Source organism: Tamandua tetradactyla, chromosome 13 (assembly GCF_023851605.1).
Source record: "Tamandua tetradactyla isolate mTamTet1 chromosome 13, mTamTet1.pri, whole genome shotgun sequence".
Taxonomy (NCBI): Eukaryota; Metazoa; Chordata; class Mammalia; order Pilosa; family Myrmecophagidae; genus Tamandua; species Tamandua tetradactyla.
In genome coordinates this window covers 11,719,347-11,744,212 of record NC_135339.1, presented here as the reverse complement: position 1 = coordinate 11,744,212, position 24,866 = coordinate 11,719,347, and the positions used below count along the sequence as shown (strand labels likewise).

The following is a 24,866-nucleotide window of genomic DNA, read 5'->3' as shown; positions in this document are numbered from 1 at the left end:
AAAGGCAGGAATTTCTTGTCTGTCAGTTTTGGAGGCAGGAGGTCTAAAACCAAGGTGTCGTGCTTTCTCTGAAGTCTGTAGCATTCTGGTGGTGGCTTGCAGACAATCTGTCTCCTCCTCCTGTGTCCAAATTTCCCCTGCTTATGAAAATTCCAGTCCTATTGGACGAAGGCTCACCTGGATTTGGTTTAACTAATACCATCATCAAAGATCCTATTTACAAATGAGCTCCCATCCATAGGACCAGGGTCTGGGGCTTGACCAGAGCTTTGAAGGAGACACGATTCAATCCATTACAGCCCGTCAGAGAGAGAATGACACTTGACAGTAATGGGAGATGCAAGAATACTGCAGAGCAGGCATTTAAGGAAATGCAGCTAGACCCTCTTTTGAAGGGGCTTCCCTGTTGCCTGCCAGAAGGCGAAGTTAGCAGGTCATTGTAACTTTCTGGACTACGATTCCTTCTTCTGTGCAAAGGGGTAAAATTCTACCTTCCTCCACTGGGATCAGGCATGTGATATGTCAATTTTAATACTAATTTAAATTATGAAATATTAACTTCAAAATAATAAAGTACTAATTTTATACAGTGTATATGGAAAGAGTGGCATTTATTAATTTCCGGTCACTGCGTGTAATAAAATGATTGACAGCACAGAGCTCCATTGACATTAGCCCCATGAAGACAAGGTCTTTGCTTCCCTTACTCACTGTTAGACCCCCTGCATCTAGGTGCCTGGAGCACAGCTGCTGGATAAAGATCTGTTGAATGAACAGGTTTCCCCAAGATGAGCTGCCATGGAGGGTTGGCTTCAAGAGCCAGAGTCCCACACCAGCTCCTCTCCGTCTTTGTCCTGTTCCCCATCAGAGGCTCTGTGCCCTGGGACATCCTCACACACAGCTGTCTCGCTTCTCAAGGAGCTGTCCCTCTGCCATGGGGCTGCATGGGGACACCTTGGGGCTTTCCTGCAATGCAGACAGCAGCTCAGTGTCCACCACCGGCAGCTGCAGAGGGCCTGGGCCACCCAGGAGTACGTGCCCACGGCCACAGCCAGCAGCACAGCGCACAGGACCACTGTGATGTGGAGCAGGCGCTCTCGGCCCTCCAGCTCTTCCAGCCTACCATGGTCCCTGCCCGTCACAAAGACCACACACTGGCCCCGGCCTGGGGCCTGACCCTCCGGGCTGAGGCAGGCCTTGTATTTTGTGCCAGGGAGTAGGTCCTCTAGGGCATACGTGTTGATTCCAGGGCCAAAGTGGACCACCTCCTTCCTGACAGCCTCCTCAGATGCAAAGGAGAGGGTGAACCACCGCTTCTCAGGGTTGTCAGCCTCTGCAAACCACTCCAGCAGGATTCCCCGTGCCGTGTGCCTGGCAACCCTTAGGTCAATGTAGGTGTCGCCCTCCCAGGGGACAGAGAGAGATTGGGAAGCAAGCTGGACATGGAGGGAGATGACAAGGCTGCTCCTGCCAATGGAGTTGGAGGCCACGCAGGTGTAATTGCCCCGGTCTGCCAGGTGGGCAGCAGGTATGACCAGCTCTGATAGGACAGCGTCTTCCGCAGGAGCAGAGGTCAACACTGGGTGGAAAGAAGAGAAAAACCAGCAGTGCCTTTCCCCAGTAGCTGCAGAGTGTCCAGCAATACCAAATTTTTGTTCAAATATGGTGGGTGACCTCTTATTAAGCACTTATGTGGTGCCAGGTATTGCTATGCCAGTCATCTGAGTAAGTGCCCACTTTTTATACATAGGAAGTTGGGAAATGGAGTGATTCATCAGCTCACCCACAACGAGCATGGTTCAGAGGCTGCACTTGACATGCAAGCCAGTTCTCCTGCCTATGAAGGTCACATGCCTTTAGCTTCACTAGCTGCCCCCACCACACTGCCTTGGCCTTGCTTAGCCCACCAGCACAATTTTCAGGAAATTTTTCATGGCTGTGTGGTTTTGTGATATTGTGAGCTTCAATACATGCCCTCTTACCTCCTGGATATTGAGTGGTTCAGAACCTAGAGTGAGACACTAGGTTCTAGCCCCCTTACTAAAGAGATGATCTCAGGCAAATTTCTTGGCTTCTCTTTGCCTTAATTTTTCTTATCTATAAAATGGGAAAATAATGCTAACCACCTCATAAGTTGTTAAGAGGAGGAGATGAACTGATACATGCAAAAGCATTTAGAACAGTGCCTGGAACACACTAAGAGCTCAGTAAGTGCTAGTTGTTATTATTACTGAAAGAACAGATCTAACCCAGTGCCAAAGAGAGTGACTATGGATTGTCACAAAAGACAATATCTGCATTTCACTGTTTTCAAAGAGCCTAGGACAATAAATCCTGTATTTCTCCTTTATTGGAAGTTAACCTCAAGCCAATGAAGTATGATCAAGATGATGGAGAAAGTGGGGAAAAAAGTCATTAATTAGGTATTTTTAGAGCCATCCAGATGTTCACTGCTATGGAAAACAAATATCTGGATGACTGACTGAATTTCCTAATTTTTGTTCATAGTTTTCTAGTTATCTTCAAGACAGAGCACACAGAAAGTGCAGAAATCCACAGAAGCTCTTCTGGCTATCGAGATAATCCCAGGGAGGTCATCCATGGCTTTGTGACATTCCCCAACACACCGGGGTGGCATTAAAGGTGTCTCCAGCTAAGGTACAGAAATAGAGTTCAGGGCTCCAGGAGCAGAGGGAAAGATTTGAATTCCAGGTCTTCTGCTCTCCCTGCCCCAGTATTCCAACCTTAAGTTGGTGAGGTCTGGTCACCACAGTGGTGGAAAGGGAAAAATGCAGGCACTAGCTTGACTGCTTAACTTTTTCTCTTTGTTTAAGAATTATCTGGGGGGAAAGAGGAAGATGGGAGGCATGCATTAAAATGCATAGTCTCAGGCCTTCCCAAAGACTCATGGAATCTAAAACTCAAGAGCAAGGGCCTGAAAACTTGATTTCAAACAAGCACCCAGGTGATTCCTCTCCTCAGACAAGTCTTGGAAATGGATAAATTACAAGCTCTTGTGTGAAAATCTATTATTTAAAAATACAATTCATTTAGGCACCTACCAATGAACATTTGCTGATATGCAAACCTGAAATATTCATACAATGTGTTAAACCAGGCACTACATATGTATTTACATATATGTCCTACAGTATATATGTCCTACAGAGATCTGTACACAACTATTTAAAATAATGCCTATAGCAGAAAGCTCTTTTGGAACATTTTCTGTTCTGGTGACTATAATTCCAGTTTAACCTAGTCTTAACCACACCCTTCCTTCATGACTGACCTAGTTTAGAGCCACTCTTTTGCAGCATTCCCCATTCCCCCAGCTAAGCCAGAAGCATGCATGTGACTTACCATCAAATTCCCTCCAAGTGCTCAGGGGATAAGTCCATTCAATGGTTGGTGAAGGGCTGGCTTGTGCCTGGCATCGCAGGGTCACATTCTGCCCTGCCCGGATAGTGACATTGGCACTGGGGATTGAGATAAGTGGTTTTATGCATGCACTGAGCTCAGCTTCATGAAAAAGCTGCCCTGCCTTGGAAGGAGGACCCCAGCACATCAGGTAGGAATTCACCAGGATGACTGGGAGGCTGATGGATTTGACAAACTGGACCAGTCCCCGCAGGCGACAGTCACAGACCCAGGGATTGTTGTGCAGTGCCAGCACCAGGCTAGAGAGAACCTCAGCCCCACAGCCAGGCTGCCGTAGTTTCCGGTAGGCAAGCCAGCTCAAGAAGACGCTCTTCGATACAACTGTAAACCTATTGGAGGATAGGTCAAGGTAGGTCAAGTTGACCAAGAACCGAAGAGCCAGCTCAGGAAGCACATCAATCCGGTTATGTTTAAGATCCAAGACCCTCAAGAGAGGGGTGGCTCTGAACGCTGTCCATGGTACTGAACGTAGTTTGTTCCCCTCCAGTCTCAGTTCTTTCAGTGCCGACAGGTGCTCCAGGGCTCCCAGGTGGATCACCGTGATATTGTTAAAGCCAAGCCAAAGGTATTCCAAGGTGCTCATGTTGATGAAAGACCCTCGGGGAAGTTCAAATAAGGGTGAATTTCCAATTCTCAGTTGCTTGAACTCTTCAGGAAGGTTCCCTAGGATATTTCCCAAAGAGACAGACATGCACTGCAGAGTCCTGAAATAAAAGAGTTAAACCTATTTTGGTGAAAAAAGAAAGGCATCATTCACCAAAGTTTAGCACCCAACTAGAATGAGTCTCATAGAGAATTTTCCAGTTTTCCACTAATTCCAGGCCTGTTCCCACTCCACATCATCCCCAAAGACATTTCATTCACTACCACCCTCTGGCATCTTGCCACATGGCGCACCTGCCAAAACTCTCCTTTGAACAAGTACATCCTGGCAGACAGGCTGGCTGAACTGTGTGTGCCTCTAGAAAGGCAAGAACTAGCATGAAAGAATGAAAAATTGAAGCCATATTCCTTTGTAAGAAACTATCCTGAGAGTTTTGGATAAACACAATCCCAGCATCTGAATGGCAAATCCTATTACTGGTAATCCACAGTGATGTAGGTCACAGCAGCAAAGCCCCTTAGATGCTCTGAGGTCCATTGTGGCCCAGATCACTGGCCCCATAAGACCTCATGAAGAGGGAACAATATCTCTTAACAAAGGGTAAAAAAAAAAAATCCACATTTTGTTTCTAGAGTCTGGAAAGCAAACTGTAAAACCAGATGTCCCATTCAGGAATAGCACTACCTTCCCACAGTCTTTTACAAAGAAATTTGGAAAGCAAGCAGCTAATGATATCCTGAACACCATGGTTCGGGTGGCTTGGCCAGAGTTTACCTAGCACTTCATTATTCACAACTGGCTTCTGAAACCTAGAGTTTCCAACCATTCTCTAGGAATGAAGGCAGATGATGGTTGACAAAGTATGTCTGCAAACATTACTTTCATTGGGTCTCTCTCCCAACACCTTGAGTGGTAGAGTCCTGTCTCCACTGTATGGAAGGTCTGCAGCTTGGATGACCAGAGTCAGAGAAGCATCATGGGCAGAGGTTAAAACACAAGTTTGTGTTTTCTGATTAAACCAAGGATTTTTCCTTTTGCTGGATTTCACAAATCTTCCTGAATGCAGTGTATTTCACACATAAACATGATCAAAGACCTACACTTCCAAATCAGATAGATGTGGTTTCAAATACTTGCTCTTCCATTCTTCATTTATTCAACAGATATTTATTGGTCATGTGCTCTAAGCCACATACTGGCTAGGTGCAAGAAATGCAAGGATGAGAAAACAGTTATAGACCCTATCCCGTGGAGTCTTCTCTCCAATTAATTCTTCCTAGTTTTATTATTTTAAGAAAGTCACTTGACCTCTGTAAACTGAGAATATTAGTAGATATTGCATAGTGCTTATAGGAAATTTTGATACCATATAAAATAAAGCACTGAAGTTCCAGTAGGTTACTCCAATAAATGTTAATTTACCTCCCATCCAAGCAATTGTTGAGGTGCAAAAAAAGTACACTTCTGTTTTACTTGGAGAATTCTAGATGAACATTAACATTTCATAGGATTCCCCTAGGTTTCATGATATACATTAAACAAAGCAATGGGCCTCAAAGAAGAAAATCCACTTAGCAGCTGACCAGTGCAGGAAATTGGTCATCCACTAAGCTGATTACAGCCCAGACTGGATACATTTCCTGGACCTTCCAGGCAGAGTAACTCTACAATCTGGTTAGATCTCTGCAGTTTATGTCAAGGTAAAAATCCAAAACTGGGAGCATGATCTGGGATGTGTTTCCCAGATTCCCCTTCAGGGAATGACTTCATGCTCAGCTGCGAGGAATGCATGCACAAGGTCATGTCCTTCGAAAGGCAACCCAATTCCAGGGACTGGGGGAGGTGAGGACTGATGTTAGCCTGATGGTGGACAACTCTGACAGGCAGTTCTTGCTACTAAGCCCCCTAGAAGTTGGCAGAGACTTGTTAGACTTACTTCATGGAAAAATGTGATTCAATCCATAGGTATCAAAAATCACTGGTGAATTCCTTTTGTTTCTCACACTCTGAAAGGTCAGGTCCTAAGAAGTCCTCTATTTTCCCCAATTTCCCCTCTAACCACCCTTTATAAATGAATCCAACTCAACCTAACTTTCCAGAAGTTTGCTGAAAGCTTGTGAGTAATGTTGGTATGCCATCCCTGGAATCATCCAAGCCATCCCTCCACTGCTCCTTTCTCCTCTTCCTAAGCCTCAGATTTCCTCATTTGGCACATGGGCATAGGGAGTAGCTTTGGGCATAGGGAGTAGCTTTGCTAGAATTTAGGCAGGAGATTAGGGCAATCAAAGTTAGCTTGGGTCATGTCATTTTGGTAGTGAAATGGGGTCCCTAAACTCAGGAAACCTGAAAGCAAAGTGGAGGAGTCAGAGCATATCACAACTCCATCTTCTCTACTGTAGAATGCTCTGAGAACTTGGCTTTTAGAGTTATGGGGGAGCTATTTCAAAGGTAGTTGCTCTGTGCTTATGAAATAGACATAAACCATTGCTGGGAGGCATTCCCTGGCTTATCTTAACAGAATCTTAGTAAGTGTGTGTCTTATCTGTTAAATATCACTTAACTCTCTGATATTAGGGTAACTTTGGGAAAGCTCAGGCAGAGAACTGGACAACCTTCTGGGAGGCAAACGTGTTATCCTTCCTCTTTCTCAAGCCTGTGCTCTTCCCTAACACCTGCATATGCTGCTGACCAGGTCTGAGGCGTCCCCTTGGCTACCCATGGTCTATGGAAGCCTGGGTACATTCTCAAGCCCCCTTGAAGGAGGTGGGCCCTGGGACTAGTTCTGGCAATGAAATGTTAGAGGAAATTCTTGAACCCCCCCCCCTACATAATTCTCTACTTTTTTTTTCATTTATTGTAGCCACCGCTGGCATTCCTGATGCGGAGCCTTCATCAGCCTGGGTCCTTGAGTGAATAAATGGAGTAGAATCCTCCCTCCATCCACCCTTCTCCCCGACTTAAATAGACTCTGTGTGAGCAATAAACACATTTTTATATGTTAAGTCACTGAAATTTCAAAATGACTCACACAGCATCAGCTTAACCCATCCTGACTGCAACGCCCTTGAAATGATATAAAATACACTTGAGTACTTGCGAGTTGATTTTTGTCTCTACTGAATTGTCTAACAGTTTAACATTTGCAGCTTTAGGCCTCTGAACCCACTGCTCAGAGTCCCTTGATGCACAGCCTAAAGTTTTGATAGTGCACATCTACATTACAGGACACAACTTCTGTTGTTTGCATTTTCATATCCCACAACTTAGACATGTGATCACAGATCAGTGACACCACTTATGCCTTCTGCCTGGCCAAGAGAAATATAACCATGCTGTAGTCAGATAAAGGCATGGTATAGATGCCATAATGCTAACCAACCCCCAAATAAGGCTTACATCGATAGCCTGCTGTGATCACCAAAGGATAGGCTGGTCTTCAGTACTAGAAAGCCAAAATTTCATTTTTCAGGACACTCAGAGTGGATTCCATTTCCAGGGACTGATTCATGCTAATCAGACTCATATAAAGACTAATATATATAAACTAGATACCAGTTTACTTTTTTATTATAGGAACTTGTTTTTTTCCAGTGACTTGAATGCCCATGAGCCCACACCAGGATGATTCTTCCCCAGTAGAGCAAACCAGAGAAGTCATGTCACAAAAAGGAGGGTTTACAAATGGATATTGGGAGGCTGACCATCTTGGGGGGCTGTATTAGTCAGGATTCTCTAGAGAAATAGAACCAACAGGAGAGATCTGTAAATATAAGATTTATAAAGGTGTCTTATGCAACCATGGGAATGGAAGCATCCAAAATCACAGGGCAGGATGTGAAGCTGGCAGCACAGATGAAGGGTCTGGACAGACTCCACAGGAGAGGCTCACTGGCTGAAGAAGTGAAAGAGTCTCTCTTCTTCCTTAAAAGCCCTCAATGGATTGGATTATCTCGGTGGGAGACACACTTTAATTGATTGCAGATGTAATGAGCCACAGATGCAGTCAACTGACTGATGATTTAATGTCTTCCAGTTCATCAAAGAGCCACGGTATATCCTTGCAGCAATGGTCAGGCCAGTGCCTGCCTGACCAGACAACTGGGCATCATCACTTGACCAAGTTGGCACCAGAACCCAACCATCACAGGGGTCATTCCATCGAGACCAAGGCAGGCTGTTAATGATACACTGGAAAGCTTGCATATCAAACTTTCTCTTTTTCTAGATCGGTATTGGATATATACTAAATTCTTGCTTTCAAGTTTCTCAATTGTGTCCAAAAGTGGTTCAATGAAAATTGGCTGGATATCACTTGTTTGGGCCAATTATAATTCATTCTTAATTGGCTCAACTAAACATTTAGAGACATCTTAATCACATCAACAGATGGCCGATTTCATCCATTACATTTATATTAATTCTAATTGGGGAGATTCCTGTTACTCTCATATATTAATCAGATTTGAGTCTTGGATCTCTCAATATACAAAGAAATGGCAATATAAATCTAGATTAGGGGTTGGCAAATTCTGGCCCGTGGGTCAAATCCAGCTCTTCCCCTGGTTTTATACATAAAGTTTCACTGGAACACATCCATGTTCATTCACTTACATATTGTTTATGGTTGCTTTTGTAATATGTCAGTAGAGTCGAGTAGTAGTAACAGAGCCTAAAATACTTACTTTCCCCTTTATAGAAAACGTTTGCTGACCCCTGATTAGGCAGTGGCTTTCTCATCTTCCAGTCACATAATTTCTCTTACCAGTGACTATGGCCCACGAATCACTGTCAGCTACACTGTCCAGGTGATAAGCGGAAAATACTCAGGTACAGAAACTCCACACCCACATGCACCGTGGCTCTCATGGTGCTGGTCCCAAGTTTCGTTGGTTCAAGAAAATCCATTTTCGTAATGAACCTCCTGTGAACCACATGGCAGAGAACCACACTGAATGAAGAACCCCAGCCTGATCTAGAAGTTGTCAAAGACCTGGATTCCAAAGGACAGTCCATCACTACCCTGTATGAACCATTCAACTTTTCACATCAGTGTTCTCGTCTATAAACGAAGTAGCCCAGCCTCCAGAGAGCATTGTTATAAGGATCAGCTGTGAGAAAATCAGGGAAAATATATTGTAAAGTCATATGCTGTGAGATCATTTTAAACATGAGGGGAGCAGAGTCACTTTAGAAGTCACTGCATGACCCTGGCTTATGTCTAGGAAACATTCAATGCAATTTGGAGTCTTTTGTGGGATGCTGACAAAGCAGTTTCTTTGGATCACTTGCTGTCACCCAGTTGCCTCAGCTGTTGCCAGAAGATCTTGGAACCACGCACCCCAAATGCTCTGTCTCTCCATTAGAGAACAGGTCTGCAGACAAGTCCCCACATCAGACTTCCGTGGAGAATGTTCACCTTTTCCTGTGCATAGGGATAGGGTCATCTCTGTAAATTCCCAGATTTAAGCAAAACTGAGCATAACTCTTGCTTTGAAGTGTCTTTCTGAGTGACCTGAAAGGCCCCGAGACCCCTTCCCACCCCCCACCCGAAAACCGGGTAAGTTTCCATAATAATAATAAAGGCTGCTATGGAGGATGGAGGTGGACAGAGCTGAGCTGTGTGCCTGCCAGCATCAGCTGTGACATCGCTCCCAGCTGTACAGTTCCCTCCATTCTGACTTTCTAAGAATAAATCATCAGTGGTCTCAGGTATTGCCCAAACCTCTAGAATTCACTGAAAATCAAATGTCCATCTCTAGGGGGAATGGCACCCAGAGAACAAAATTTTACAATCAGTGAGCACACACAGTGAGGGCCCGTGTGTGTGTGTGTGAAATGAATGGGCACGACAACACTCCTGTGTGTATCTGAAAACTTGAGAGGTGCATCAGGTTTTGAATATGTCTGTGTGTGTGTGTATGTGTATTTGTTGGTGGGTGTGGGTCTCTGTACAAACGTGGTTAATGCATAGAGAGACGGAATAGGGTACATGCCTGGTAGCCAGCATAAGTGTAATCAAGATACAGTACAGAGAGTGGTAAGGGCTTTTGGCTCTGGAACCTAAATTCCTGATTCAAATATCTGATCTGCCCCTTCCTTGCTGTGTAATCTTCAGCAATATAGGAGGCTACAACACCATTCAGCAAATATCCCCCACCCCACCACCACCACCTCCTTGAGAGAACTGTCCTTTCTTGCCCTGTTGAAGTTGGGTATGGCCATGGGACTTGCTTTGGCAGATAGAATATGATCAGAAGTCATGATGAGCCAGTTCTGAGCCAAGCGCGTTAAGAGGCAGGGCATTTCCCCTGGTTCTTTGATACCATTAACTTTCTCCATGAGAAAAACCTGCTTCATGTAGCCACTGACCCTCCAACCTGAGCCCCAAACGAGACTCACTGAGCACAGCCAGTCAGCTCACAGACCATGAGTTGAAAATAAGTGCTTGTTACCAGGTGCCACTGAGATCCTGAGGCTATTTGCTACACAAAATGACTGATGCGGGCAATCTACCTCTGCAGGAAAATGGGGATGATACTGGTGGTGCCTGCTACTAAAGGTTGTCATAAGAATTAAATTATTCACTGCATATAAAGCACTTGGAACACTTCCTGGCACATAGTAAGTGCTTCACAAGTGTTAGTTGTTGATGTGATTTGTGTGCGTCTGTGAGTGTACAAGCAAGCATGTCCCTGAGCTGGTAAGCGTGAGTGAGCGTGTACTCAGGTGTCAAAGGCCACCCTGGCGAGTGGACAGGGTAGGTGTGGGGGCGCTGCGGGGGCGCGGGGGCACACCTCTCAGCAGAAGTACTCATTGATCCGTCCGCCTGCGCTGGTCCCCAGGGCCTGCGAATCCAGGCTGGAGCGGGAGGAAAGGAGCCCTTGGGTCTCGCCGGGGCTGTGCGGGCCCAGTGCCCCGGAGCCGTCCCCGCGGCGGCCCAGCCTCTCCAGGTGGATGTAGGCGCCCGTGGCCTCCGCAGCGGCTCCGGCGCGGCCGTCGCGGCAGCGCCTGCGGAGGGCCCCGCAGCAGACCAGCAGCGTGAGGGGCAGCGCGATGACGGCGGCCACGCTGATCACCACCACGTTGATGAGCCGCTGGGTGCCCTCGGTGTTCAGCACCTCGTCGGTGGAGAAGATGATGCACTGCTCCCTCCGGGGCGCCAGGCCCCGCGCGCACACGCACGCCACGTACTGGGTCTTGGGCTGCAGCCCATCGATGGTGACGCTCGTTTGCCCGGGCCGCACAGCCACCCGCCGCATGTCGCGCTGCCCAAAGACAGCATAGAGGACACTGAAGGCAGCGGTGCTCCCGGCCGGGGGGGCCTTCCACACTAAGGACACGCTGTGGTGAGTACCCCCCACTACCTTGAGCGACCTCACCACCTGGACGTCCTCGGGGTCCCCCCGCTCCGGGGCGAGCTCCTCCGGGGCACCCAACTGGAAGTGCTGGGGGCTCAGCTCGTCCTTCGTGCTGGGTCCAGAGGGCTGGGTGGCCGGCACAGCAGGCCCTAGGACAGGGAGGACGTGCCTGGCCACTAGCTTGTTGTTGTAGGCAGCAGCTTCTGCCGCCTCTCCAGTCCTTGTCCGCGGTGCCCCTGGATTCCCACTGAGTTCCGTGGGTGTCTGGGGCTCGGTGACGAGCAGGGAGATGAGAGTCTCGGAGGCTCCCAGGAAGTTCTTGGCCTGGCAGATGTAGTTCCCAGAGTCAAGGTGGGACACTCCAGAGAGCCCCAGCACAGTCCAGCTGGTCCCATCACTGGAGACTTCCTGGTGCACTGAGGGGGGGAGAAAAGGCATCTGTGAATATGAGCCCCCTCCCCCAAGCTCCCACTGCAGGCCAAGTTCAGCCTCTGGACTGTGCACACTCTGTTCGGGTTGCTGTCAACCAGGGAGAAAACACTGGGAAACATTCAGCCTCACTGAGAATAGCCAATAGGATATCAAGATGAGCTGGCCTCAAAATTAGGGAATCCCAGGAACCCCAGGCTAGGGCAGGCCCTCACAACGGTCTGCCTTCTGAAGCTGAGATGCTCACCTTGTTTTGCAGAGCCCTGTAGTTCTGCAAGTTGACACCTCGGGGCAGAGGGTAGGTGTGGTTGGATGCGGCAGATCAAGGGGTGAACAGAAGGCAGAGACCTTGCTGAAAGTACCCTGTACCCCCAGTCCAGCCCCACAAATCAAAGCATCTGCAACTTTCTGCCTTATTGTGGTGGGAATCTTTGAACAATTGTGTTTATAAATTGATTTCAAACCCAGCGTCCTAGAGCAGTGGTCCCCAGGCTGGTTGAGGGAGACAAAGAAGACAATGGAAGGGATGTGAGGTTTTCTGATCCTGTGCTAACTCCACTTGAAGGGCTGGGAGCCCAGCCTTGCTTGGACTACTTCTATCTCTGACAGACGAGGTGCTGTCACTCCCCATTGGGGCTCCTGACAACCCCACTCCCCCACTCCAGTCTGGAACCCCAGCCCAGCCGTCCCTGTGGCTCACACACCTGTGCCATTGACTGGGTGCCCATCGGCCCTCCTCCAGCTCATCTCGGGCCCTGGGACACCAGTGGCCCCACAGCGTAGCAATACTGTGCTGCCCAAAGGGGACCTGATGCCGGCCACCCCAGGGTGCAGCTCTGGACCCCGGCACTTCCTCAGTTCCAACTGACTCAAGGCCACTCCGGCCAGGCTGCGCGGGCTGGCACACCTCAGCACGGCCTCAATGAAGGCCAAGTTTGGGGTCCACTCATCCAGAAAGTGGACCAGGTCATAGAGTCGGCAGTCACACATCCAGGGGTTGTCCTGTAGTCCTGCAGAGGTGAGAGAGAAGGCAAGAGATGAGCTGAAAGTATTCAGACCCCCAGATTCCAGGATCCCCTTCTCTTGGGGGAGGGCAAGACACTTCCTGAGCTCAGAGTCCATGGAACTGGGCTTCAGGTTGAGCTCCTTGCCTTGCTAACTGTGTGAGCTTGCGCCCCAAATGACAGCTTTATTTCTCGTTCAAGGTTGCTGCAAGCATGAATGATGGGTAGGCCAGATAGCATATTAGTAAAATTTGACAGTCATTGCTGTCATTCTTAGATTGATCAGGTTAAGCCACTGGCCAGGCACAGAGTCTTTCTGCAATAACTGGGATGCCAAAAATACTAGAAATTTCCATTTCTAAAGTTTGTCACTTGCCCCTAACCCTTGGCTCCATCCTCCCAGTATTAAGTGGCAGCTTTAGCATCACTACAGTAGAGAGGGTTGCTGCTCAGAGGCAAAAATTTTCTATGACATACCCCAGCCCTCTTTCATGCTAAAAGTAAACACCTGTGTAGAGCTGAAAGCTTGTCACTGCTCCCATTCTGTGTACTCACCTTTGTACCCAGCACTCCAACTTTTTTCCCTAGAGAAACGTTAAGTATATATGGTTTTCAGAACTTCCCTGTGTCTGTTTATTCTTTTTTTTCCCCCTCCCTTCCCCTTTCTATCCCTTCTGTCTTTCTTTTCTTTTACAAGCAAACACTCCTCTTCCTTCTCTCCTCTGGAAACTTCTCATATGCTTTCCGTCTCCTTGAATTAGCTATTTCTGGTCATCTAAGTGTTACCATACAATTTTTTATTTTATGTGTCTTGATTATTTCTTGTCTTTATGTGTCTTGCTTATCTCACTGAGCATGTTTTCAAGATTCTTCCATGTTGTGGTATGTCCCATAACTTCATTTTTTCTCATGGCTGAATAATATTCCATTGTGGTTATGTACCATGTTTTGTTTATCCGTTCATTTGATGATGAATATTTGGGTTGTTTCCTACTTCGGGCTATTGTTAATAATGCTGCTATAAACATTAGTGTACAGCTATTTATTTGCAGCAACCCTGTTTTCACTCTCTCTGGGTATATACCTAGAAGTGGGATTGAGAGGGTGTTTGGTAATTCTACATTTAATTTTTTGAAGTCAATATATTGCTTTCCATAGTGGTTGAGCCATTTTAAATTTCCATCAACAATGTACTAGAGTTCCAATTTCTCAGTATCTTCTCCGACACTTTTTATTTTCCATTTTTATAACAACAGCCATCTTTGTGGTATGAAGTGGTATCTCCTTGTGATTTTAACTTGAATTTTGCTAACATGGCTAATGATGTTGAGCATCTTTTCATGTACTTATTTACTATTTTTGTATCTTATTTGAAGAAATGTCTATTTGAGTCCTTTGCCTGTTTTTTTAAATTGGGTTGTTTGTCTTTTTGTTGTTGAGTCATAGGAGTTCTTTATTTATTCTGGATTAAGGCTTTATCTGATATATGGTTTGAGCGATTTTCTTCCATTTTTTAGTTGTCTTTTCACTTTCTTGATAATTTCCTTAGTGCAGAAAAGCTTTTTTTAATTTTGAGGAAATCAATTTTTCTATCATCCATCCATCTATCTATCTATTTATCTATCTGTCTATTGTTTCTTTATTGCTTCTGCTTTTGGCATCATATCTAAGAATCCGTTGCTAAACCCCCGGTCATAACGATTTGATCCTATGTTATCTTCTAAGAGTTTTATAGTTTTAACTCTTATATTTAGGTCCTCATCATTGAGTTGATTTCTGTATATAGTGTGAGATAGGGGTCTAACTTCATTCTTCTACATAGAGATATCCAGTTTTTCCAATACCATTTGTTGAAGAGACTATTCTTTCCCAGTGCATGTACTTAGTATCCTTGTCAAAATCAATTGGCCATAAATGCATGGGTCAATTTCTTCACTTTCAATTCTGTTCCGCTGATCTATTTGTCTCATTTTGTGTCAGTACCACTCTGTTTTGATTACTGTCACTTTATAATACAGTTTGAAATCAAGCAGTGTGAGTCCTCCAACTTTGTTCTTTTTCAAGATTGTTTTGCCTATTTGAGACCCCTTGAAGTTCCACATACATATTAGGATTGTTTTTTTCCATTTCTGCAAAAAAGGTTACTGGAATTTTAATAAGGATTATACTGAATTTCTATATTTCTTTGGGTACTATTGACATATTAACAGCATTAACTCTTCCAATCCATGAACATGAGATGTCTTGCCATTTATTTAGGTCTTCTTTAATCTCTTTCAGCAGTGTTTTGTAGTTTTCAGCAGACGTGTCTTTGGATCTTCAAATTTATTCCTAGATATTTTATTGTTTTAGATGCTATCGTAAATGGAATTTTCTTACTTTCTCCTTTGGATTGTTCATTGCTGGTGCATTGGAATACAAGTGTTTTTGTTATTTTGCTCTTGTACCCTGTCACTTTGCTGAATTCATTCATTACCTCTAATAGTTTTTTTGTAGATTCTTTTGAGTTTTCTGTATATAAGATCATGTCATCTGCAAATAGAAATAGTTTAACTTTTCCCTTTCCAATTTGAACCTTTTTTGTTTCTTTTTCTTGCCTAATTGCCCTGGCAATGCCAGAGACCCGAGTTCGATTCCCGGTGCCTGCTCATGCAAGAGAAAAAAAAAAGAAGCATCCTTGTCTCATTCTGATCTTAGGGGAAAGGTCTAAGTCTTTCACCATTGAGTATGATATTAGATGTGGATTTTTCATAAATAATCTTTATTATGTTGAGATAGTTCCCTTCTTCTCTACTTTTATGAGTGTTTTAGTCTAGAAAGGTGCTGGATTTTGTCAAATGTCTTTTCTGCATCTATTCAAATAATCATGTTTTTCCTTCATTCTTATTATGTAGTGTATTACATTGATTGATTTTCATATAATCGATAATGAATGGCCCTTGCATTCCTGGGATGAATCTTACTTGGTCATGGTATATACTCTTTTTCAATACCTTTGGATTTGGTTTGCTAGTATTTTGGTAAAGATTTTTGCATCTATAGTCATGAGGGAAATTGGTCTGTAATTTTCTTTTCCGGCAATGTCTTTACCAGGCTTCGGTATCATGGTAATACTGTCCTCATAGAATGAATTAGGAAGTGTTCCCTCTTCCTGAATCCTTTGAAAGAGTTTAGGAAGGATTATTATTAATTATTCTTTAAATATTTGATAGAATTCACTCGTGAAGCCATCTGATCCTGGACTTTACTTCTGTGAAAGGTGTTTTGTTTCTTTTTTTTAAATTTTTTTATTGTAACATATATATGAAGCAAAGAAATAAAAAAGCGGTAGTTTTCGAAGCACTTTTCAACAAGTAGTTACAGGACAGATCCCAGAGTTTTTCATGACTACCATACCATCATCTCAGATTTTTCCTTCTAGTTGCTCCAGAATATAGGAGGCTAGAAGGAATAAATGTTTTGTTTTTTTTATCATCACAGACGACTTCTTTTTCTTTTTTTTTTTTTTTTTGTGAAAAATAACATCTATACAAAAAAGCAATAAATTTCAAAGCACAGCACAATAATTAGTTGTAGAACAAATTTCAGAGTTTGGTACGGGTTACAATTCCACAATTTTAGGTTTTTACTTCTAGCAGCTCTAAGATACTGGAGACTAAAAGATATCAATTTAATGATCCAGCAATCATATTCATTTGTTAAACCTGACCTTCTCTGTATAACTTTCACCTTTAATTTTTCTGTCCCACTCTTTAGGGGTATTTGGACTCTAGCCATTCTAACTTTTTTGTGTTGGAAGGGGCTATCAATAATATGGGGTAAGGAGATGTAACTAGCTGATGTTCTAGAGAGGCTGGGCCCTCTAGGTTTCAGGACTTATCTGGTCCAGGAACCCATCTGGAGGTTGCAGGTTTCTGGGAAGTTACCCTAGTCCATGGAACTTTTGTAGAGTCTTATATATTGCCCTAGGTGTTCTTTAAGATAGGCTGGAATGGTTTTGGTTGGGGGTTGGCAAGTTTTGATAGGTAGCAATATCTAATTGAAGCTTGCATAAGAGTAGCCTCTTGACTCTATTTGAACTCTCTCAACCACTGATATTTCATTAGTTACACTTCTTTTCCCCCTTTTGGTCAGGATGGATTTGTTGATCCTGGTGAAAGGTTTTTGATTATTGATTCAATCTCCATACTTGTTATAGGTTTGTTGATATTTTCTGTTTCTTCTTGAGTAAGTTTGGGTAAGTGGTATAAAGAATTTTACTATTTCTTCTAGATTATCTTATTGGCATACAATTTTTCTTAACATTCTCTAATAACCTTTTTTTAAAATTTCTGTGAGGTCAGTAGTGATATCACTATTTTCCTCGCTGATTTCAGTTATTCACATCTTTCCTCTTTCTTTATCAGTCTAGCAAAAGGTTTGTTGATTGCACTGTTTTTATTTCAAAGAACTAACCTTTTGTTTTGTTTATACTCACAATTGTTTTTTCTATTCTCTAATTCATTTATCTCTGCTCCAGTCTTAATTATTTCCTGTCTTCTGTTACTTTGGGTTTACTTTGTCCTTGTTTTTCTAGTTCCTCAAGATGTAAAATTTGGTTATTAATTTGAGATCTTTCCTCTTTTTAAAGAGTCATTCATAGCAATTTCCCTCAAAGCAATCCCATAAATTTTGGTATGTTGTGTCTTTTTCTTTTTTGTTTGTCTCTAAGTATTCTCTAATTTCCTTTGCAGTTTCTTCTTTGACCCTTTCTTTGGTTGTTTAAAAATGTGCTGTTCAATTTCCACATATTTATAAACTTTCCAATTTTCCTTCTCTTATTGATTTCTAGCTTCATTCATTATGATTGACAAGGTCACTTTTTATGATTTCAATATTTTGAAATTTATTTGGATTTCTCTTTTGCCTTACATATGGTCTACCTTGAGAATGATTTGTGTACAATTGGAAAGAATGTGTATTCTCCTGTTGTTGAGTGAAGTATTCTATATATGTCAGTTGGATCTAGTCAGTTTATTGTGTTGTTCAGGTCCTCTGTTTCCTTATTGATCTTCTGTTCTGTCCAGCGTTGAAAGTGGTGTATTGAAATCTCTATCACTGTAGACCTATCTATATCTCCCTTCAATTATGTCAGTGTTTGCTTCATATATTTTGGTGCTCTATTTAAGTGCATATATGTTTATGATTGTTACATCTTCTGGTTCAATTGATTCTTTTGCACTGAGAACTAGATATTCTAAATATTATGTTGTGATAATTCTGGAAATCTAGTTATCCGACCTTTGGTCCACCAGCCAAAAAACAAGAAGGAAAAAAAGGAAGGAAGGGAGGGAAAATATACTAATAAACATACCATACACCCCCCCACTCACCCCCCCCCCCCCCCACAAAACAAGGGTGAAAAACACAGTAAATTGCACTGCTTCTCCATGTCTCTGGTGGGAAGGGAGAAGTTACTGCTTTTGAAGCCAAAATTGAGGCCAATATCTCTACTCATCCCTCAGGGATCCACAAGTCTCAAAATATAAAACAGAGGAAGAAAAAAATCAACCCACCAAAAGAAAAAGAGAATGAAGTGCACCGAGTCTTTATGTCCCTGTAGATGCTGGTATGAGGCCAGAAGATGTTGATTCTGAGAGAAACCAAGGGTAACTTTTGCCCTGGTCACTCATGGATCTGCCAGACTATACAACTCAAGACGGAGCAAGAAGAAACCCTACCGATGAAAAAATACACTGCGTCTTTAAGTCCTGGCAGATGTTGGTATAAGTTCAGAAGCTGCTGCTGCAGAAAGGGCTGAAACCAACGTTAGAGTCTCCTCTGTGCCTTCAGAGCGCTACCAGATCAGGAAGGAGAAAGAAAAGAAGACACTATCTCTTTAAGACCAGTTGGGTGCTAATGGGAGGCTAGAAGCACGTCGCCCAGAGGGCTGAGACTGAGGCAGTTCCATGCTGGTCCCTTATGGATTCCCCCAAATGGACTTTGACCCTCAAATCCAACTTTCAGAAGGGAACGTTTCCTTGGCCAGCCCTGGTCCTGTCTGGCCACTCCGAGAATCTGGGTGACTTTGCCACAGCCGCATCATTTTTCACAGCTGCTGCCACAGGACTAAGGAATGGGGGCTGGTCACTGGTCCATAGTATAAAAGCTATACTCTCGGCAGACTCCTGCTACCTCTTGCAGTCCTGTGGTTGCCTAAATGTCCATTCTGGTTCCAGGATTACCACCTAGTTAACTCCAGTCTCTTTTTCCAACTTTTTTCATTTTTCTGGTAGAAGGGAGCAATTTGTAAACCTCCCTATGCTGACACTGGCACCTGCACTCAACTCCAACCTTTTGAGAGCAACATCATTCTCCTCCTCCCTTAAACAGAAGGGAACCAAGGCACAGAGAAGTGAGGTAACTTGCCCAAGGACACACAGCTACCAAGAGGTAGAGCTGGGGTTTGAACTGCAGCATTCTGAATTGGAGCTTGAGATTCCACACCTGTCCCCCTCCTTCTGCCTCTTAATCAATGTGCACTCCAACCTGGAAGACAGGTATCATTCTATTTTTTCAGATAAAGAATCAGGATTCAGAGAGGCTTGGAATTGGCCTAAGACCCCGCCCCAAGGTTGTTCCTGGTGAACGATGCTGGAGACCCATCGCCGTCCCTTACCCAGGACGAGCTTCGCGTGGTGGCCAGGAAGGAAGGGCCCGGTCTGCGGGTGAACCCAGGCGGCAAGCAGCTCCTGCGGGAGCCTCATCAGCTGGTTGCTGGAGAGATCGAGGAAGGTGAGGTTCCCCAGGAAGTGCGTGGCCTCGGGTGGCACAGCCAACAGGTGATTGTCCCGCAGGTCCAGCAGCCGCAGCTGGGGCGCGTCCCCCAGGGCGGCCCAGGGGAAGATGGCCAGGCGGTTCCCAGGCAGCCGCAGCTCGCGCAGGCGCCGCAATCCGCGCAGCATGAAGGTGCTGAGGTCGCTGAGGGCGTTGTAGGGCAGCCACAGCTGCTCCAGGCGGCCCAGCGGCCCGAAGGCCTCCCCGGGCACCCTGCGGATGGCCGTCCTCTCCAGGCGCAGGCGGGTGGTGTCCGGAGGGATGGACGCAGGGGGCAGGGTCATGTCGCGTTCATGGCACAGCACCGTCCTGGGCAGAGATGGGGGATAGTTGAGCGAAGGACCTGCTGGATGTGGGCTCCCCACCACCGCCTCCCTTTGAAGAGATCATTCCTGGGGTCCCCGGGGTTGGACCCTGGAGAGGGAGCCCCTGGGCACACAGCCGCACAGCCTCATATTTCCCTTTTGGATCCTTCACCTTAAGAGCCTCTTACAGAGTCCCAGAAGGGCCATTTGGGCTTGGTTCACTGACCAGAAGGATTCTGAGCTTAAACTTTGATGTACCATAATAGGCCTGCCCCACTGCAGTGCACTGGGAATGAATGCACTGAATTGCATGTGTGTGTTAATAGACCTCAATGTTTAAAATCATTTTGGCTTTTCTGCATTTTATTTTATTTTTTAATATACTAAGGGCACCCAAAATGGACGTGCCTCAAGCCTCTCCTAACTCCGAGGGACCAAAAGATGCAAAGAGCTTGGACTGGGTGCATGGGTAGTTTAGTGATTAGAATGCCCGCCTTCCATGCAGGAGACCCGGGTTCAATTCCTGGACCATGCACCCCCCTGCCAAAAAAAAAACAAACAAGAGCTTGGACTTTGCAGCCTCTCAGCGACGAGTCACATCTAGGGTCCTTTGCTTATTGGCCGTATGACCTCAACTTCCTCCTAAAAATAGGTCTCAGGGTGTGCAGGTAGCTCAGTGTTTCAATTCTCACCTGCCATGCTTGAGACCTGCATTGGATTCCCGGCCCATGCACTCCCCCCACGCCCTAAAATAAATTCAACAGATGGTGCTGCTATAGTGGGATATTCACGTGAAAAAGAATGAAATGTGACCCCCACCTCACAGCATATGAAAAAGTAAACACAGACCGCACCTCATCGGGTGGTAATGAAGTGTACACGTGATCACGCACGTCCTCGCTCAGAATGGAACCTGTCCTCCGAGGTGACAACCACCGTGTGCAGGTTTGAGCCCACAGCTGCAAGGGTTAGCAGCTGCTGCTGGGCTCCCACCTCCCCAAGCAGACTTCTCAACACTTTCTGGTAAGTTGAATACCAAAAGCTGAGGATAGAGGGTCGGAGCTGGAAGCATTTCCTACTCTCGCAGAGCTTACAGTTTAGGGCTGAGCTTTGCACTAGCAACGATGGAGGTTCACTCACATAAAACTCAAAAAGGAAAAATTCCCCCCTCCCCCCCCCTTGGAGGCTGGTCATCAGGAGCTCCGCCCTCACCCAGCCCTAGTTTCACCTGGAACACTTCTCCGCTCACACTGGGCAGGAGAAAGAGATGACCATGTTTTGCTTTGATAAGCCACTTGTTCTCTTGCGATGTCATCATTTAATGCTAAAACAGGCCTTCCTAACACCACACTCCCTCAGCATCCACTAGCTGGACAGGTGTGCTCAAAGTCTGCTGGCGTATGTTTCCTTCTAAACTGAGCCCACAAAAGACACAGGTATCCTCCACTCATCCATGCGGCTCCTCAGATGGACCTGGGACCCCTACTAAATGTGGGTACTGCCATGAGTCAAAGCCTCAGACTCTCAGCCCCTGTCCCTCTAACCTATAAGACAGCTAAGGAAGAAGGAGCATGTGTGGCGATGATATCATCAGATGACAACCCAGGCTTGAGTGCTGCAAGGAGGAAGGTTGGAGGGAGGTAGGAGGAAAGTGGTGATGGGGGAGCATATCCAGGGTGGGGGACAAAAGGATTTAAAAAAAGGGAACAGAGGAATCCACCAAGAGACAGCGGGGCAAACTGTACACAAAGAGCCAGGGGACACTTCTCTAGTCCAGAGGTACACAGACTCTGCTCCCGCCATGGGAGCGCGGAGCCCAGGCGGGCTGTGCAGGCTGCTGAGCTGTGAGCCTGATGAAGGCCTCTGAGATGTGGGCAGAAACTCGGGCAGATTGCACCATCTGTACCTTCAGGCCTGCTCCAGCCTTTCATGGCCTCGCTTGTGGGACCCTCCGTGCAGCTGGCCTCATGCCATGGCAGCCCTGGGCCTCTCAGGCAGGTAGAACCGATGTGAAGGGCTCTGGCTCCTGAGGAGGGAATGACCACTGGCTGACAATTAACGGTCCTGGAAACTGTCCTTGGAATTTCATTTTCCCTCCTCAGTCCTGTGCGTGGTTCCTGTACGTGGCAGCTTTCCCCAGTGGGAACAGTTCTAAAAATGGAGGCAGAAGCCCTGGGTTCCAGGACCAGCCTTGCCACTGATGCTGTGAGCTCGGTGCTTGGAGCCCTTTCCTGAGAGTTGGGAGCTGAGGGGGGTGGGGGGAGAGGTCTTCATCACCTAATCATGCCCTCTTATCCAGGGGCTATTTATGGACCTCCCCAGGGCTCAGCTATGGCTTCCGTAGGGGAGAGTATGCTCACCCCCCATATGGGTTGGAGCACAGGGACTTGGGCCAGAAATGGGGCTTTTTCTGCTCTTCAAACCAAAAGGGGTGTCTTTCCTTGAGGATGTATCTCCATTCTCCACCTCTTCTTACCCCAATCGACCCTACAGCCATTGCCAAGATCATGCAGAATACAGCTCTGATAACCTTGCTTTTTGATCAGAGACCAGCACGACTGCTGGTCTAAGATAAGGGAGAAAGATGGGACGGAATTACAGAAGGTTGGAAAGATGGCAGGAAAGGCCATGAGCCGGGGGCTCAAATCCCTGAGGAAGTCACGGGTTGCTCAGGTCACTAATGGATGGGGTGAAGCAGTTGGGGGAGAGGATGGTCTCCTGACAGCTCAGGAGAAGAAAGGATTAAACATGGTGGGAGACGAGGGTCCACAGACCACATGACCATGGGGAACATTCTAGTGGAAGGATTCGAGGGGGGATGAGAGGAGGAAGGTTCGCTAAGGGCTCACAGGAGCATGGAGAAAAATCAGAGGAAAGGCTCTGAGGGTAGAGAGGAGGTTACTCACAGTGCCATGGGCACCCCTGGGCCTTTTGAGGAGCCCATAGAGAGGGGTCAATGCCAAGGTTGCCAGAGGCTGGACCAGAGAAGATCCAAAGGGGAAGGAGGCCCCATCATGGATAGTCTGGGAGAAGATATTTGGGACAGGATTGAATGTCCCAAGGAGGTGAGGCAAGAGAATGGAAAAGGCTGGGAAAGAAGGGGTGGGTGAGAGATACAAGGATACAGAGAGGACGAGGGAGTGGAAGGAATTGAGGGGAGAAAAAGGAAGAGGTAAGGGAAGAAGATATTCCATGCCTTTAAGGGGGCCCTGCTCTTTACGTGAAGTCTGGTGGACCCCAAGGAGGGTTTCCCAGGAAGTGGCATGGCCCCACATTCTACCCCAAATCTCATGTGCAGAGGTACCTCCTGGGCAGGGCCAAGCCCCCACTAGGGGAGATTTGTAGCAGAGAGCACTGCCACCAGACCCCAGGCCTTGAGGGCCAGGCAACTGGCCACACAGTTCGAGAGCCCAGTGCCAGCCCCGCTGTAGCTCAGTCCAGCTGATGGAGCAGTGGGGGGCTGGGCCACCCATCCCCCCCACCCAGAGCCTTACCTGGCCTTGCTGCCATCACCCAGAACGTGGAGGCTGCAGCTGCATTGAGACGGGCAGGAACCCTGGATCTGGAAGGTCCCCCCGAGGGCCAGGAGCCAGAGTAGGCCCACAACCACCCTCATGGCACCTGGCTCCTCTCAGGCCGTGGCAGGGGCCTGGCCCTGAAGTGCTCTGTCCTGCCAGCCCGGCAAGCTGAGCTGCCCACCCACTTGTCTGTCCCCACCCAAGGCCATCAGATAAACACAGACAGGCTGGGGATTAGGGCGGGAGCCCTGGCCACAGCACTCAGCAGCTTATTGCTTTCCGGATGCACCCATTCCTGAGGGTGGGGGACCACCTCCCACCTGCAGAGCCACCGTGCCAGCCAGGCTGTGGGCAGCGTAGACCCAGGTGGGGCCCTGGGCTCTGGGGAGATGGAGACGGAAATTTGGAGAATTTGAGAATTCTCTTCCTGTGACATTATCTGATAGTAAAAAAAAAGCAATCTGAGATGAAGCAAGCCTTCCTGAGGGCAGTGAAGGTGCTAGAAAGAGCCCCAGCTCTGGGGCCAAGCTACAGGGGTTCAAATCCCAGCTTTTCTGTTACACACCATGACCGCAGATGGGTGACATAGCATCTCTTAGCCTCTGTATCCTCATCTGACAAAGGAACATAATGTTGCTCCACCCTGGATGTTTATGAAAATTAAATAACCCATATTTTCCTAGGCCCTGACAGCCTGTGGGAACGGAAGCTATCTTCTTGTTCACGGCTAGTGCCCAAATTTCCCTGCACTTGCAGACAGCTGCTCACGTGGGGTCAGACAGAGCCTCATGGTTTCGGAGGCCCACGAGATGTTTCCAGTGGGCTCAGGAACCATCCCAGTCTGCAGTGCCTGCTGCCTCCTTTGAGCCAAGGCCGAAGCAGGGCTCCTCCCCATCCCCATGGGACTTCAGAGAACACCCGCTCCTTGATGTGTCAGGCTCACAGTTTTTAGAGAAGGCTCTTCCATTTTTTACATCTTGCCCCCCACTCCCAACCTCACCCCCCCAAACCCCACCTAAGACCCCTGCAACTTTAACGCCAAGGCATGCTCTTGGCTCCACCCTGCCATTCCTGGCTCTGCTGGCTCTTTCAGAAGACTCCTTAGTCCCTCCTGCCCATGGGTCTAAGCACGGATGTGGAGCGAGGTGTGGCCGAGGCTCAGCCCCTTGGGCTCCTGGTGCACAGGTGATATGCTTAGCCCTGGGCCAGGCCTGTTTTCACAGTATCAGCACCCAATAAATGTTGGTCTCCATCCCCCCCTCTCTTCCTGTCCTTCCACTGTGATTTCTCAGTACTTCCAGCTGTACCTCTTCGTCCCCAAACCAGAAAACCAACCCTGCCCATTCCTATAACTGTGTCTTTGTCTATGACCAGTGAATCCATCAAAGGTG

The 24,866-nt window shown here is 46.6% G+C and overlaps 2 protein-coding genes across 2 annotated transcripts; both read right to left on the bottom strand.

Moving 5' to 3' along the window:
• Positions 1-812: 812 nt before the first annotated feature.
• LRIT2 (leucine rich repeat, Ig-like and transmembrane domains 2) lies at positions 813-4,448 on the bottom strand. The gene is made up of 3 exons (XM_077124450.1): positions 4,339-4,448; positions 3,364-4,145; positions 813-1,579 (listed from the first exon to the last, which is right to left on the bottom strand). The coding sequence occupies exons 1-3, from the start codon at positions 4,446-4,448 to the stop codon at positions 813-815; spliced, it is 1,659 nt and encodes a 552-aa protein (XP_076980565.1).
• A 6,394-nt stretch (positions 4,449-10,842) lies between these two features.
• Positions 10,843-23,573, bottom strand: LRIT1 (leucine rich repeat, Ig-like and transmembrane domains 1). The gene is made up of 4 exons (XM_077124371.1): positions 23,452-23,573; positions 19,495-19,961; positions 12,537-12,842; positions 10,843-11,819 (listed from the first exon to the last, which is right to left on the bottom strand). Exons 1-4 carry the CDS (start codon positions 23,571-23,573, stop codon positions 10,843-10,845), a joined length of 1,872 nt encoding a protein of 623 aa, XP_076980486.1.
• Between the last annotated feature and the right edge of the window lie 1,293 nt (positions 23,574-24,866).